The 15103-nt window shown below is 37.3% G+C and overlaps 1 protein-coding gene across 7 annotated transcripts; it reads right to left on the bottom strand.

Annotated features, from left to right (window-relative positions):
- Nucleotides 1-333: 333 nt before the first annotated feature.
- Nucleotides 334-9148, bottom strand: zisupton (uncharacterized LOC102220758). Of its 7 annotated transcripts, NM_001286305.1 has the most exons (24): nt 8939-8965; nt 8539-8692; nt 6257-7552; nt 5982-6121; nt 5634-5838; nt 5412-5516; nt 5112-5302; nt 4865-5006; nt 3988-4635; nt 3742-3896; nt 3300-3419; nt 3168-3215; nt 2879-2962; nt 2732-2797; nt 2527-2615; nt 2133-2193; nt 1900-1950; nt 1783-1827; nt 1650-1711; nt 1508-1571; nt 1260-1313; nt 1025-1051; nt 784-937; nt 512-705 (listed from the first exon to the last, which is right to left on the bottom strand). In NM_001286305.1, exons 1-24 carry the CDS (start codon nt 8963-8965, stop codon nt 512-514), a joined length of 4182 nt encoding a protein of 1393 aa, NP_001273234.1. The 7 variants fall into 7 exon arrangements, 6 of the variants coding, with proteins under 6 accessions (XP_023181570.1, XP_023181569.1, NP_001273234.1 ...); XR_002751917.1 differs by lacking the exon at nt 2527-2615 and having other exon boundaries at nt 8939-9148; XM_023325797.1 differs by lacking the exons at nt 512-705; nt 784-937; nt 1025-1051; ... (2 more) ...; nt 1650-1711; nt 2527-2615 and having other exon boundaries at nt 1722-1950; nt 8939-9148.
- Nucleotides 9149-15103: the final 5955 nt, after the last annotated feature.

Below are 15103 nucleotides of genomic sequence, written 5' to 3'. Positions count from 1 at the left end.
CTTTGTAACTAAACAATGTTTCTGTATGTGCTTGCTTTATTATAAAACAGTTCATTCTGACTGTTAAAACAAGCAGAAACATTTGTGTTTCTGTTTGTGCCGTATGTCAGGTTTGTAAATGAAATTTGTATTGATTCCAGTCATTGTTGAAAAAGTATAGGAAACATTGTATTTACACATATAAAATATTGAAAATTATGAACTTAGCATGTATTTTAAATTGTTAAATCAAGGTTATCCAAATACTAAACAACACTGTTACAATATATTTACAACCATTTTATTGGCTCTACTCTACAACAAAATACAGCCACAATGTAACTGTGTGGAAATGACACCATTTCTATAAAAACTAAATAATGTCAATCAAATGAGTTACAACAAAAGTAACATTCAAAAATGTACATAATATTTTATTAACATATTTCAAAAACAAATGACTGAACAAGAAAAAAGGCAAATGTGCTTCATCATAAAAAAAAAAGAAAAAAAACTAATATCTTCCTTGCATTTAGTACTGGCATTCAGGGCAGTGTCCAGGTATGCCATCACAATAGTAACGAGGGAACTCTCCTCGTCTTCCATGCCCGGTGAAGCCCACAGAGTCTTTATACTGCCGGTTACAGGAAGAACATTGGATAACCGCAAAAGGAATCCTGTTTTCTGCCTTGAATGATTCAGAAAAATTTTCCCAGTTGATCTCACCTGTTAATGAAAAACTTATTTTATGTAGTGGAAATCTAATTTCACATGTTTTAGGTGAAAAAAGTGAAAGGTCCTTACCATCCAACCAAGCAAAGTGAGTCTTCTTCCTGAACACTGGGTCAGACACAATGGCTTCAAAGGACTTGCATGTCAATGCCAACGTGAGGTAAGCTGTGTCTCCCTGTGCCAGTATTACCTCCTGGAGAATAGCTTCCAGGACAATCAAAGGCATCTGAAAATAATGATAGTAAAAAAAACAGGTGCATTGCAAGACTTATCCTGGAAGAATGGCTATGACATGATTATGAATGAATCTTACCTGTAAGATTGGCGGTATACTTTGTACCTGAATGGTGACGAGCATGAAACAATAATTAAGACTTAGTATCTGTCAGTACCTTATCCTATCCATCTGTAATGGTATAAAAAACGCTGTCCAAATAATACATTTTACTTTTTTTTTTTTTGCCTAAATCATTTAGAGTTGTAGTTTCATTTGCACATAAAGATACACAAATCAAAATTACTAGTTATGCATATTTTTAAAAACTAACCTCAATTTGTGCCTCGGTTGCTTTGGCATAGTTGTGGTCATCAGCAAACAGAGTCTGTAAAAATATAGATTTTTTTAAGTGGAAGATTAATGCAAGCCCAAATAACATAAAAAGTCATTCAACCCTTTTAATTGTTCTATCCTGATTTTATTTCAGACTTAAAAAAATAAGCATACACCAAAAGTGTACTGTGAATAGAAATTACATGATTTGAAAATACAAAGTCATGAATTTTAGCTACAACTCACCTCACATTTTTCCCTTTCCTCAACTTTTTTCCGCTTTCTCTCCTTTTGCAGTTCTTCTCTGGACCTTTAAAAAGGACAAAGGGATGTTTTCTTAAAAAAACTGTCATATTTGTAACATGATGTGGTACATTATTGTTCTTACTTCACAGGGAAGTTTGTCAAGAGAGTGAGAGACCACCATCTTCGTATTGTCATCATATCATTCTGTGTACATCACAGGTTGAAATTTAATGAAATATCAAACAGAAATAATAGACTCTCATCTTTTTCTTTACCTCGCTGAAATCAAATGATGCTCCCATCACAAAGTACAGTGCATACTGTTGAGAAAATTTTGATTATTACATCTACACAAACCATACAACAATATGGTGGGTGAAAGCGGATGTTACCATCACTACAAACATTCCACAGTTGTTGGACAGTCCTTGTTTCGGCAATCCCTGTGGTGTTTAAGAGAAAATTCAAACAGGGTAGAGAAAAGTAATGCGTCATTACTTTAACTATAAAATTGAGGTAAAGGACAACAGCCTTACCCACAGTATTGCTTATAAACATTTAAAGCAGGAACGGTTTGAAATAAGCAGCTCTTAAGAACCACAAGTGTCCCATCATAACATCTCACCTCAACATCGTTGCCAACAAATTCTGTCCATGGACCAGATGACATCTGAAGACAGACTTCTCTGATGATGCAAATCATAAGAGAAGTTAAAAATTAGCAAGGGTATATTTCACAACATAAAAATTATAAAGATGTATGAAAATGCAAGACAGATGTGAGACAGAACGGTCTCTTGATGGTCCAGCTTTAACCCATGTCTTTGTTAAAAAGAAACAAGAAACTGCTTACAAAATGTGTGTCTTATCAAATTTCAGACATTAAAATGTTATTCACAAATTCAATTTGTATATTTACTGTTACATAAAAATGAAGATTAATGCTGAACCTTTGCCTCCGTGGAACAACGGAACAACATATTGAACACATGCCACACTCAAACTTATTCCTATAAAACCTTAATGTTCTGATGCGGTTTTCATCAGTGAAGCCAGTGCCATTGATAGAATCAAGGAAGAAAATCTCCCTATGTTTAGGCTTCAGAATCTGAAATAATATGTCGCACTGATGGTGAACACTACTGCACATTAATGAATGAATTTGACTACTTTCAAGAAAGGCAGTAAATATGAAGGTGAATATCAAATAAGTATTGTACTAACGCATAGTGTCCAATGTCCAGGATGCCACACAGGAATCAGAACCCAGTCCAGATCTTGTGCCTGCGGCTTCCAATTAAATCAAATAATTAATATATTGTGGTGAATCTGACCTCCAAAGGTGAACATAAATTTATCAACAGGATGTACTGGTAGGTGTTGTGCTGGGTCAAGGGAAAGAGGTGGAAACCAGGTGTGGACTACATGACTGTTTCCTGCAAAAACTTTGATGCCCTAGAGAAATAATAATAAAAAAGGGACAATCAAGAAGTTCAAAGTAAAGAGACACTTTTTTGTCATCTATGTTAAATTCACATCCGAAACCATGCCTGACATTGTTTTTCATTTCCACGTTTATGAGATTTACTCTTTTAGTTTTTATACGATTCCAACCTCTCAAATATCATGAAACAAATGTAGGTTACATAAATTGACATACCTTGTTGATGCACATTCTTTCAACAACTTTCAGACAGGAGTTCAGAATCTTTGAAGAATTGTAGCAGTCATATTTTAACAACATAAAAAACAACTTTAACACTGATATGGCTTGAAAAATATTTAAACTCACCTGCCCATTCATGTCTTGCGATAAACCAAGAGTGAACATGTCTCCTCTGGTGAGGACCTGCCCATCAACACAAGCAACATATTCAGCTGGATCTCTGGTTTGGTCCAATACTTGAGCAAGCTTAGGAAAGAAAAATGGAAGACAAATACATTTTATTAACTTAATTTTGCACAATATCATGCATTCCTCAAGTATGTTTACTGATATCCACAACTTACAATGTGCTTATACTGCTTGTTTGTTAGAAATTTCACATCATAACAGATGTCTCTAACAGAAAAATATTGGGAACACTGTTGTGCAGTGTCTTTTGTTTTAAACTAAAATTCAAACACCTGATCATGTCACAACTATAAGTACTAAAAATTATTTGAAAAAAAAAAAAACACAGAAAGAAATATTAAAAAAACAAACACCAAGCAAAATTGATATAAATATTTACCAAAGTAATTTCTGTGTTATTAGGCTTTTGAGTCCAGGTGAATTTATTTGCTCCAGTTGTTTGTAAGCTTGTCAAAGAGTCATCAAGAGAACATTGGTGAGTTTGAATAACGCTGGCTTCCAAACTGCAAGCATGTTGCTGGTTTTTCTCACAGCCTTTATCAACAGAAACAGTCCTACATTAATATATGTGTTGTGCTTTAATTTCAGAGACTACCACAACGATAACACAAAAGTTGAGCATTACCCATTATGATGCATCCATTTTTGTCTAGGACCAAATTTGCATGCGGCCCCGCAACTTTTAGAATGTTTTGTTTGGTTTTTGTGTTCTTCCTAAGATTGAAATGGTGGAGGATGTTTCTTTGCAGAAAGATGTGCGTGGATGGGTTGAGCATATTCAGGAAGTAGTTATTTTTCCTCATGCCTGCAAATAGTTGCTCTGCACACTGGCTGTTTAATCTTCCTGCCAGTTCCGGAACCATCTCAATCTTCCGCAAGACATCCTTCTCATCCTTACTATTGCCTTGGTGGAAAACGTCACTCAGACAATAATGCTCTAATGAGCCAGTGACAGGATGCCCTCCCTTGTCTTCTGGTTCTTTCCTGTGCTTCAACCAGGGTAAGTTTACAGCAAGTTTTTTTTCAGTAGCTTGTCTTATGTTTTCAGGGGTGGCCTCAACCAATCTACCATCGTGGATGGTAAATGGGGTATCCTTAGCACACCTCTTCTTTAGATGACTTACCAATCCCCTGGGGTAGTCATACACTGTAATATTGGGAAAAAACTTCCAGGATAAAAGAAGGTCTGCAAAGTCTCTAGGGCTCTCCGCTCTCAGGTTAAACTTTACAGAATAAATAATGCCACAGGGACAAGTGATTACAGCCCATCCACCTGAAACAACAAATCATATTCTTATTAGTACAGCATACAACTTATCTAGGTCCTTGTTGTTGTGTACTAAATTAAGCTTAACAATAGCATTGACATTACTATGACAACGTGTTATATGTTCAAAATAGCAGATACACAAGGCATGTTTTTTTGGTAATTTCTATTTTTCTCAAGGTCATACTTTCTTATGGGTTAACACATTTTCTGTTAGGAGTTGTCACACACTTACCAGAGGCACCCCACACTTTCTCAAAAACCTTGTTATATGTGGCTCTAGAAGCCATTTTGTCCCGCAGATGGAGCACAAGATCCATCTTAGAACCTCTGCTGTCAATTCCACATTGACTGCAGAGTCTCCTGATCTCAGGTAGCTTTAAAATAAAACCAAAAGTTAGTTATTTTTAATATTATTTAACTGTCCTGAAAGACAAACACAATCGGAAAATTCTGAAAATAAATAAAAAAAAAGAGACTACCTTGAGATTGAGAACCTCATCTGCAAGCCGCTCTTCTGTGAGAAACTGGTCTACATCACTGTCGGAATCAGGCAAGTGGACTTTTTCACTCTCTGTGTTGATCAAAATGTCAGATCGTCTTGTCTGTGGTCCAATCCAGGGGGACCAGTTGTGATAAGTAGGCTTTACAACAAAAGGATTCTTGCAGCCAGCTGAGAAATACAATGGAGACAAGGAAAAACATTTGAGTCACATTAATACATGAATTACTTGGTACACAAAATGTTTCCCATTTATCTGTTGAGTAGACACCAGACTTACGTGGATAAAGTCCACGGCTAATCACTTCCATAGTAACCGCTTCCCAAAATGAGCGCGCATTAACTTCGCCATTATATTGCTGAGGTGGGTTTGGTATTTCACTAACTATTAAAATAAAACAAAAAACACAGGATTTTATTTTTTTAATGTTAATTTCAGATGAGTCAAAAATTTCAAATAACAGTATTTTGATCCATGCAGGTTTCAAACATAAAGACCTACCTGGCATGCTGAAAACACCTTTCTTATGTAGATCCATGACAACAATTGCAGGATGATACCCACATGAATCACATGAGTATTGGTAATCATGGTCACTTAGACCTTCAAACGACAGATATGCCTGCAGGATTCGATCCTTGAAAGGAAAGTTCTCTCCTTCTGTGTATTCGATAGTTTCGATTATGCGACTTACAGCAGTGTGAGTCTACAGAAATAAGTAAGGCACATTTACAAAGTCACAGTGATGCCTTTAGATGAAAAGCTCATTAATGCATGTTTAACCATTTATTGTATTGTGTTAAAAATAATATCCACATTCTACACAAATAATTAAAAAATGCAACTAACCTGCAATGCATTCCTCAGTACCAGACAAAAATGTATGGACAGCAGCAAGTGATCGTTGAAGTTGTGAATACCATCTTCCCAGTCTTGATATCGGTAAACCATCGAACAGTTGGGGCAAGTCTTCCTGTATGTTGATATACCTACGAGAATATTAAAAAGGTTACTATTAAGATCTTATGCTGACATGATAGAATTAAAATATTAATATTATTCTTATGGAAATAAAAATAAATCTGTGCACTTGTACTTACAGCGGAGTACATTAAATTACTAACCTTTAACTACTCCTGTCAGAGTCACTATTTTAGCAGTGGAAGACAACAACTGAGGGTCACCAAGACTGGCGTGCTGTCCACATTCTGTGCATTCAGTCTCTGATGGGATCAGATGTTTGGGGAACCCATTGAGAGACTTGGCGTCTCTACTTCTGGTGATAAGACTGTCAGGAAGATCAGCAGGTATTTTCTTGTGGTAAATCAAATACTTGATTATCCTCTCTGCTGCATCATCAGTAATGGAACCACTTTCCTCCTGACATTCTGATACTGTTGTCCCACACATAACATCCTCCTCTGAATGTACTGCTGCTTTGAACATGTCTGGCATTTTTTCAAAAAGATGCCACTTTGCCGTAGCCTTGTGCGTACAGGACCTTTTGCCCTCTGTACATGCACAATGCCAGGTATTTTTTCCTTTGTCGTAAGTGACAATCACCCTTCCAAGTCTGCTGAAAAATGCCATTTTTGGTTCAAAGATAGACACGTGAAAAGTTGTGTCTGTCCCACTGCCAAAAAGAAGAACTGAAAACGGCGTATTACTTGATAGCGCCTCTTGCTGATTTTTTAAAAGTTCTTCTTTTCTTTTAACACTGAACCATAAGTTGTCAACCAGGATGTTGAGGGTAGTTTCAGACAGAGGTCCTTCTGAGTCTGTGGCGCGTGGACAAAAGCGTAATGATTGAATGTGTTCACACTCAAAAGGCAAAATCCCACTTCGCTTGGCAAATTGTGCATTCACATTACACCTGTCAAGCTCACACTCTGATCTGTGAAATTGTGACCAGGTGTTTTTGATTACATGTATAGGTTTTGATGGACCACAAAAGGATTTCTGAACAGCAAAAACACCTTTTTTTGCATCCACACACTGACTCCTTAAATGATGATTTTGTGAAATCAGCTCCACTTTTTCATGGTGTTTTCTTTTCAAATGAATACGAAGATTCTTTTTTCTCAGGCGCAGATTGCACATTTCACATGTAATCATATCTTCTGAGCGGACAGGCGCCTGTGTAGCCTGGATGTCTGTAGCTGCTGGACGGACAGGCGCCTGTGTAGCCTGGATGTCTGTAGCTGCTGGACGGACAGGCGCCTGTGTAGCCTGGATGTCTGTAGCTGGTAGGTGGACAGGTGGCTGGGCTGCTGCACAGCTGGACACCATGTGAAAAGTCATTCTGTGATTAACCAAATGATTAACAAACCTGTCCCTTCTGTCAATGGTGGAAAAACAGTAAGGACAATGGAAGTGAGTGGTGTCTCTACATGGTAGGCCACATCTGAAGATATGGAATTCTGCAGTAACAAAAAGAAATGAGTAAAATTTTAAAAAAGCATTTATATACATTGCAGATATGTTTAAACAAGATGTGATTCATTATCCCTCAGAACAGGGAGAATGAATCCCTGTTTTTCTTAGTAGCCTCATAGCTACTACAATAAAAGTAGTAGCTATTAAATACACAATTGATTGGTAGAAAAAAAGCCATGTTTGAATTAATCACTGTACATTCCTTAACATTGTTACTGTTTTGTAGGATTTAACAATTAATGGCTTCCAGATAACAAATATATATTCTGCAAAAAATGAATTTAAATTTTAGAAGTGATATTGCTCAAACAGCCATGGGCAGAGATTAACTAATCAGATTAACTCAATTACTCTGTAATTTTGACAAAAAAATAAATAATTAGGACCATTTTTCAAAATGTTATACTCTTACATGCAACATAATGTGAGTAACTTCACTGAATGAAGAACACATTTTAATACACAAAAAATTTAAACACGATACACAGATAAAAGTTGTTTATGTTAGGTTTCCTCTAACCTTAATTTGTTGTCTTGTATTAAAATGTTTCCTTTTTGGTTTTAAAATACCTAACAGTGCACATAACTTCATTTTTATTAATGTCTGCTTAAATAAATGGGTAATATTACATTGCACGTTATAATCAGTAAAACAGTACTTAATAATAGCCATTTCACAAAATACTTTGTTACTTTTAAATGTGTAGTTTGCTGCACAGTTACTAAAAATACATTGAAATACATTGAAAATACCCAGAGATGTACTCATCTCTGGGTACTATGATGGCAGCTGATAGCTTATAAAGAAAGCTGTTAGTTTATAAAAAATATTAGACTTTCCAGAAATTGAACATTGGTGTACAAAAACATATTTTAAAAAATATTAACCTTAAAAAATAAAATAAAATAAAAACACGAGAGAACTGATAAGTGTGTAAAAAAAAACATTCATTAGTGTATTTTTCCATACCGTTATGTTGAACCACAGCAGTTCTTGCAATGTGGTTCTTAACCTTGTAAGACTCATCCGCACTGTATGAGCAAAGGGGACAGTAGTACTTGTTGTTCATGCAGTACGGAACAATTTTAGCTCCGATCCCAGTGTTACAAATTGATACGTGCATCTGTGAAATTTAAATAAAAAAACAAATTTTGAGCATAAAATACATTTTTCAATTATACATTTTCTACTTTTAGATTTTTATCTAACGGTGGCCTGCACGAAATAATTAGCTATGCTACATGCTAAAATTAGCCTTCCCGAACTACGAATTTCACTCGTTTACAGCTGTCAATTATATTTTCTAACTAATCTAGAAAAGCGTATTGATTTACTCTGTAAAAAAAGGATTTAATACGGTAGAAAGTACCTTTTGCTGACTTCCTGGTTTTTGCATTGTGGATCGCGTGGCAAATGTCAGTGGTGAAACCTCTCAAACTTCTTACCCCGCTTCTTTAAGGTATTTATACTAGTGACTGTGAAAATAGCGCCCCCTTCATTTCCGGAATGTAATAGTCCAATTTCCATATAAGGTATGAGACTGACAGTGGTCCGTCACCGCCCCTTTCCGCAGGCTGCAGCGAAGACCCTCTCAACAGAAAGGGGCGGGGACGGACCTTTCCGTCAGTCCCATACCTTATTTGGAAATGGGACTATTGCATTCCGGAAATGAAGGGGGCGCTATTTTCATAATCACTAGTATAACTACCTTAAGACGCGGAGTTAAGAGGAAAGGAAGAAGAAAGAAAGACGTTTGAGGTTCTTCCACTGGTGTTCGGCGCACGATCAACAATGCAAAACTCACAAAGTCAACAAAAGGTATTTTTACCTTCTTAAATTTTTTCACATAGTAAATCAATACGCTTTTCTAGATTAGGTTGAAAATACAATAAACAGCTGTAAACTAGTGAAATTCGTAATTCATGCAGGGGAAGGCTAATTTTAGCATGTAGCATAGCTAATTATTATCCCGCAGGGCACCATTAAATAAAAATAGAAAAGTAGATAACATGTATAATTGAGAAATGTATTTTATTCTCAAACTTTATTTTTTATTTTCATTATACAGATCCACGTATCTATTTGCAACATGAACATAAATATTGCTGTTCCCTTTGCTAATACAAGCTACTGTATAACTACACTTGAAAAATATAAAATATTTTTTACATACCAGTTTTCTAGTGTTTCTCTTTTATTTGTAAAGGTTAATCTTTTTTAAATATGTTTTGTACACCAATGTTAAATTTCTGGAAAGTCTAATATATTTCATAAACTAACAGCAGCCATTATAGTTGGGTGTAGTACCCAGATGTGATACTCTAATGACGAGTAGCACAACTTCAATATAGTTTTAGTAAGTAACTGCAATAAACTACACTAGTAAGAGTAACAAAGTATTTGGTGAAATGGCTATTATTAACTACTGTTTTACTGATCATAATGTGCAATGTGATTTTTTATTTTGTTTTTTTCAGATGCCTCTGAATGTTGCTGAAGCTGTTCTCCAGGAGGTGGCGCTAGCACAGGGAGACTCAGCTTACCTCACCTTGGCATTGACCTGCAAGTGCTTTGAAGCCGTTGTGTCTGAGCCAGTTTTCAGGAAGAAGACTCACTTTGCTTGGCTGGATGGTAAGGACCTTTGACTTTTTTCATCTAAAACATGTGAAATTAGATTTTAACTACATGAAATCGATTTTTCATTAACAGGTGAGATCAACTGGGGCAAACTTTCAGAGTCATTCAAGGCAGAAAACCGGATTCCTTTTGCGGTTGTAACATGTTCCTCCTGCAACCGGTAATATAAAGACTGTGGGCTTCACCGGCAATGGAAGACTAGGAGAGTACCCTGGTTACTACTGTGATGGCCGACCTGGACACTGCACTGACTGTCAATACTGAATGCAAGGAGAATATTAGTTGCTTTCCTCAGTCTTTCACACATTTCAGTTGTCACACATTGTTCGTTTTTTTTGTGACATGCCATTTTAAATCATTTCTGCTAAAGAATATTTGCCTTTTGACTTGTGCAGTCATCCTTTTTAATAATGTGTTCTTTCAATATTATTTACATTTTTGAATGTTCCTTTTGTTGTAGCTCAGTTGATTTACATTATTTAGTTTTCATAGAAATGGTGCCGTTTCCACACAAAGTTACATTGTGGCTGTAATTTGTTGGAGAGAGTAGAACCAATAAAGTAGTTGTAAATATATTTTAACAGCGTTGTTTAACAATAGGATAACCTTGTTTTAAAATTTTAAATGCAAGCAAAGCTAATAACTTGCAATATTTTATATGTGTAAATACAATGTTTTCTATACTTTTTGAACAATGACTGGAATCAATACAAATTTTTTTTACAAACCTGACATACAGCTAAGTTTATGTTTTAACAGAATCAACTGTTGGGTTTTTTTTGTAATAAAGTAAGCACATACAGAAACATATTGTTCAGATACAAACAAGATTAAACGAGCAGAGCGAAGGTGTAGTCGGGGTGGAGGTGATGGAAGCTCAAATGAGGAGCAGTTGCACACATCAAGCCGGACTTTATGAAGGGTGGAGGAGATGAGCCCGGCGCCGTTAGGCTGGGATGGAGACACCTGATCAGGTGATTGGCTGAGCAGGTGAGATGAAGACAGTTATAGTTAGAAATTACACACTGGTTTAATTTATGTAACCAGTGACTTTATTCAAAAAGGTTTTCATATAGAACAAAGATTTTTCTCTCTGGCAGTTACCAGCGCAGTGTCTACTGCCGGGGTCCGAGCCCCAAAGATTATTTCTTGTCAAATAAACTTTCTAAAACTTTCTTTCTGTGAGTCTTTCCAGGTTGAAGCTACATTTAAAGTTTTAATTTAATCTCTTTGGGTTTTGCAACAATTGGATATTTAAGGTCTTTATTTTATGAATCGATTGCAATTGATAGAATTGATATGGAATTTCTAAATGGAATAGTGGGACACCAGTCAGTTTACCGGTTGAACTGGAGTCCTTATAGCAAAAGTTTCCAATGAGACATTATGGTAAACAATGATAACAGCTGAGCCAGGTCACCTGCAACCAAAAATATTCTAGTTTTCTGAACGGCAATTGTTAGAAGTTCAGAAGTCCTTTGGTTTGTTTGTAAATTATATTCACAATGTGAATAATAAGAAAAATATTTGGCAAATAAACAACAAAAGTGCTCTGTGAATGGACGTACTAAGTTGGCCAAAATTGTTGACTAAATGTTTTACAGACCAAACCTCTTTTCCATCTAGTTCTTATTTAATAAGCCAGAGGCTATTATATTTTAGATTGTAACTTATTTATTTTAAGAGTACCATTCACAACATCAAAATATATTTGAACTTCATTTGTTTATATCTGTTTTCTTAATCTGCGACGGACTGGCGATCTGTCCAGGGTCAGCAGCCCTCATGACCCGACTATAGGGATCAATCATGATAATTAATGGATGGATAAATGTGCTCTTAATGTAATGTACATTTGTCTCCAAAATATTGATTTGATTTATGTTTTATTACTTTTGTTTGCGATAGATTGGGTGTAAGGATAGATAAATACATCTCCATAATGTTTCCTTATTGTTGCTTATTCTAGATTGTTTGTTACTAATATAATTTTAAATAAAGGTTTAATAAAGATTTGGAAATAAAAAAGTGACTTACCACGTGACAGACATACCACGTGACATATCACGTTTTGTAGCCATTTCTTTACTATTTAATTTGTATTTTTAATGTTGAAAGTGTTCTTGGGTGTTTTAAAAGGCGTTGACAAATAAAATACGTTATTATTAGTATAATTATTATAACACGATCGGTACAGGAAATAGTGTCACTAGCGCCCTCTTCATTTCCGGAATGAAATAGTCCCATTTCCATATAAGATATGAGACTGACAGTGGTCCGTCCCCGCCCCATTCTGTTTGCTGCAGCGAGGTGTACTTGGAGAGTACTTGGACCGAACCGGGCTGATGAAACGGGAATACAACCGAAACCAGGATGGTGGATTAACCGGAACCGGAGATGAGAATCTTCTGGACTTTTCTGCTGGTTTTCCTGAGATCCGTGGCTGCAGATGTTCAGGGTGAGTTCACATCCAGTGGATCTGTTTGGACCAGAACAGAAACAAACCACGATAAAAACATTAAAATGATCCAAAATCCAGAATATCAGCTGAAATAAAACACAGATCTCTCGGAGCCTCCATGTTGTTCAGACTCCATGGTGAGGAGGAGGAGGAGGAGGATCTGTTCCTCTATCTATCTAATTATGGGCCAGAATATTTTCATTAACTGGTTTGTGAATAAAAACGTAGGTCTGATGTTGACGTTAGAAAAACTGTTTCTATTTATATTTTTATAATCGTCCTGCAATAGTGGGACAAAACCCGCCTCACCACTAAACTCAGAAATGCTGCAGAGAAACTTCTGACTTTAACTTCATCATTCTGCTAAAGGCCCGGTTCACTACAGGCAGTCTGGGTCGGAACTAGGGGTTGAACCAATTAGTCGACTAGTCGACTAGTCGACTCTAGGACGTCTCGCGAGTTTTTACATTTCATGTCGACTAGTCGCAGTCATGTGATTGCCGGTGGTGACAGCCTGTGCTGATCTGACAGCACAGTATACGTCACAAGACACAAGAAAAATAAGTTAATACATTAGTTTAAATGATATGTAGATGGATGCATATTTGTGGTTTTACAGTGTTTTTAAAAGGAGATGGAGTTGCAGCTGCAGTCCACTACAAAACACGAGCCGTCTAAAACTCGCCCCCTTCCCGCTAAGGATGTCACTTAGCCGGCTCGCGAGTGTCTTTGTCACGACGATCTAACTAATACATTATGATGTTATGTTGCTGATTAAATAAAGATCTGTGGTAATGATAGCTGCTGATTAAATAAAAGCCTAGTTGGTAATGACAGTGTATACTTGTCTGACATATATATAGCCGTGAGTTCGGGCTAAGAATGACACTTCGTGCTTAGAAGTGTCATCGGATCAGCTGTCAGAGTGTATGACACTCTGACAGCTGATCTGACAGAACACTGGCTACAAAATGGCGTCTTCAAAACAGATCGAGGACAAAACCCGCATCTTGTCAAACAGGTAGAAATTACTGGGTCCTTGTATGACAATGTGCTCTTAGCGAACTCTTAGCGAAGAGAATATTGACAGCGAGTGAACTTTATTTACCCCCCGGCCCCCCTGCCACCTCTTTTTATTGTTTTTACATGCCATCTAAAAGATGTGCGTTTCCTTTTGAATGTTGGTTTCCCAGCAACTTGTTATTTATCATAAACTATCCCGATGTTTTGTTGTTTCACTTGTTGCTGTTCTGTGTAAATGCCGTATTTTTCCGTGAAAACGGGTAATAAAGCCTCTACGTTACTCCAAAGCTTTGCGTCTTGCGTTGCTATGACGTCACAACGACTAGTCAACTCGACTTCGACTCGACTTTTATCATGTTGACGTTGACTAGAAAATATCTTAAATCGTTCAATCTGCTGAGTCAGCAGAGCTTCCTGCCGCGCATCGGGCGGAGGAGAAGCAGGTGGTTTCGTTGAATTCAGCTGTAACCAAACGGGATCCGTTCATAACAAGTTCGGCTTGTGATGTTCCAAAAGCTCCATGTAGTCAGTGTGATAATTTGACTCCTATAGTAACTATCCAGAGATCATCAGCATCAGCCGGTGTTTAGAAAAAAAAAGTCAGACCCGACTTTGTGCAACAAACTTTTCCCCGCTGCTCACGAAGAATCTCCATAATAGACTTAGTAAAAGCAGGAGAAGGGGAGAGTGTGTGTGTGTGTGTGTGTGTGGGGGGGGTCAATATTTGCCGTGAAAATAGCTAATAAAGCCTCCAAGTAGTTGTGAAGGGTTTTTGCGCTTACGTCACTATGACGTCACGGCGACTAGTCGACATCGACTCGACTATTATCATGATGTAGTCGACCTTAAAAAATATGTAGTCGTTCAACCCCTAGTCGGAACCACTGACAGATAAAGAATGTCTGTCTTTATATCAGACATCCTGATATAAGACACGGTACCGACTGTCACCGCGAGTCGCAACGCAGATCAAAGCCCCGGTACCACCTGGTACCACCCGGTACCACCCGGTACCACCTGCTGACTGTTTCTGCTCTGCTTCTCCTTCACGTTTCTACCAGGCGGGTTAAAGCCGCTGCTGGAGGTTCTGGGCTGTAAACAGAAGTTACTGCAGAACCTCAAGTGTTAAAGGAAGATTCGGCCCAATTAGAGTTCAGAACATAAACATCAGAGAAAATATTGTAGCAATAATCAGAACCGCAGCAAAAAGCCAAACATGCCACAATGAAATGAACCAAAATGTCTCCAAAGCATCGGGGGGACTGACAGGGGCCACTGGGGGATTAAAGGTAGATTCCAGGTAGATTCCAGGTGGATTCCAAGTGGATTCCAGGTAGATTCCAGAGATGCTCATCGCAGCAGCTGTTCCTCCAGGGCCGGCCCAAGGTAATATGGGGCCTTAGCCAGAACCCC

The sequence above is a fragment of the Xiphophorus maculatus genome, chromosome 21 (genome assembly GCF_002775205.1).
Source record: "Xiphophorus maculatus strain JP 163 A chromosome 21, X_maculatus-5.0-male, whole genome shotgun sequence".
Lineage (NCBI taxonomy): Eukaryota > Metazoa > Chordata > Actinopteri > Cyprinodontiformes > Poeciliidae > Xiphophorus > Xiphophorus maculatus.
This window is presented reverse-complemented; position numbering and strand designations above follow the sequence as displayed.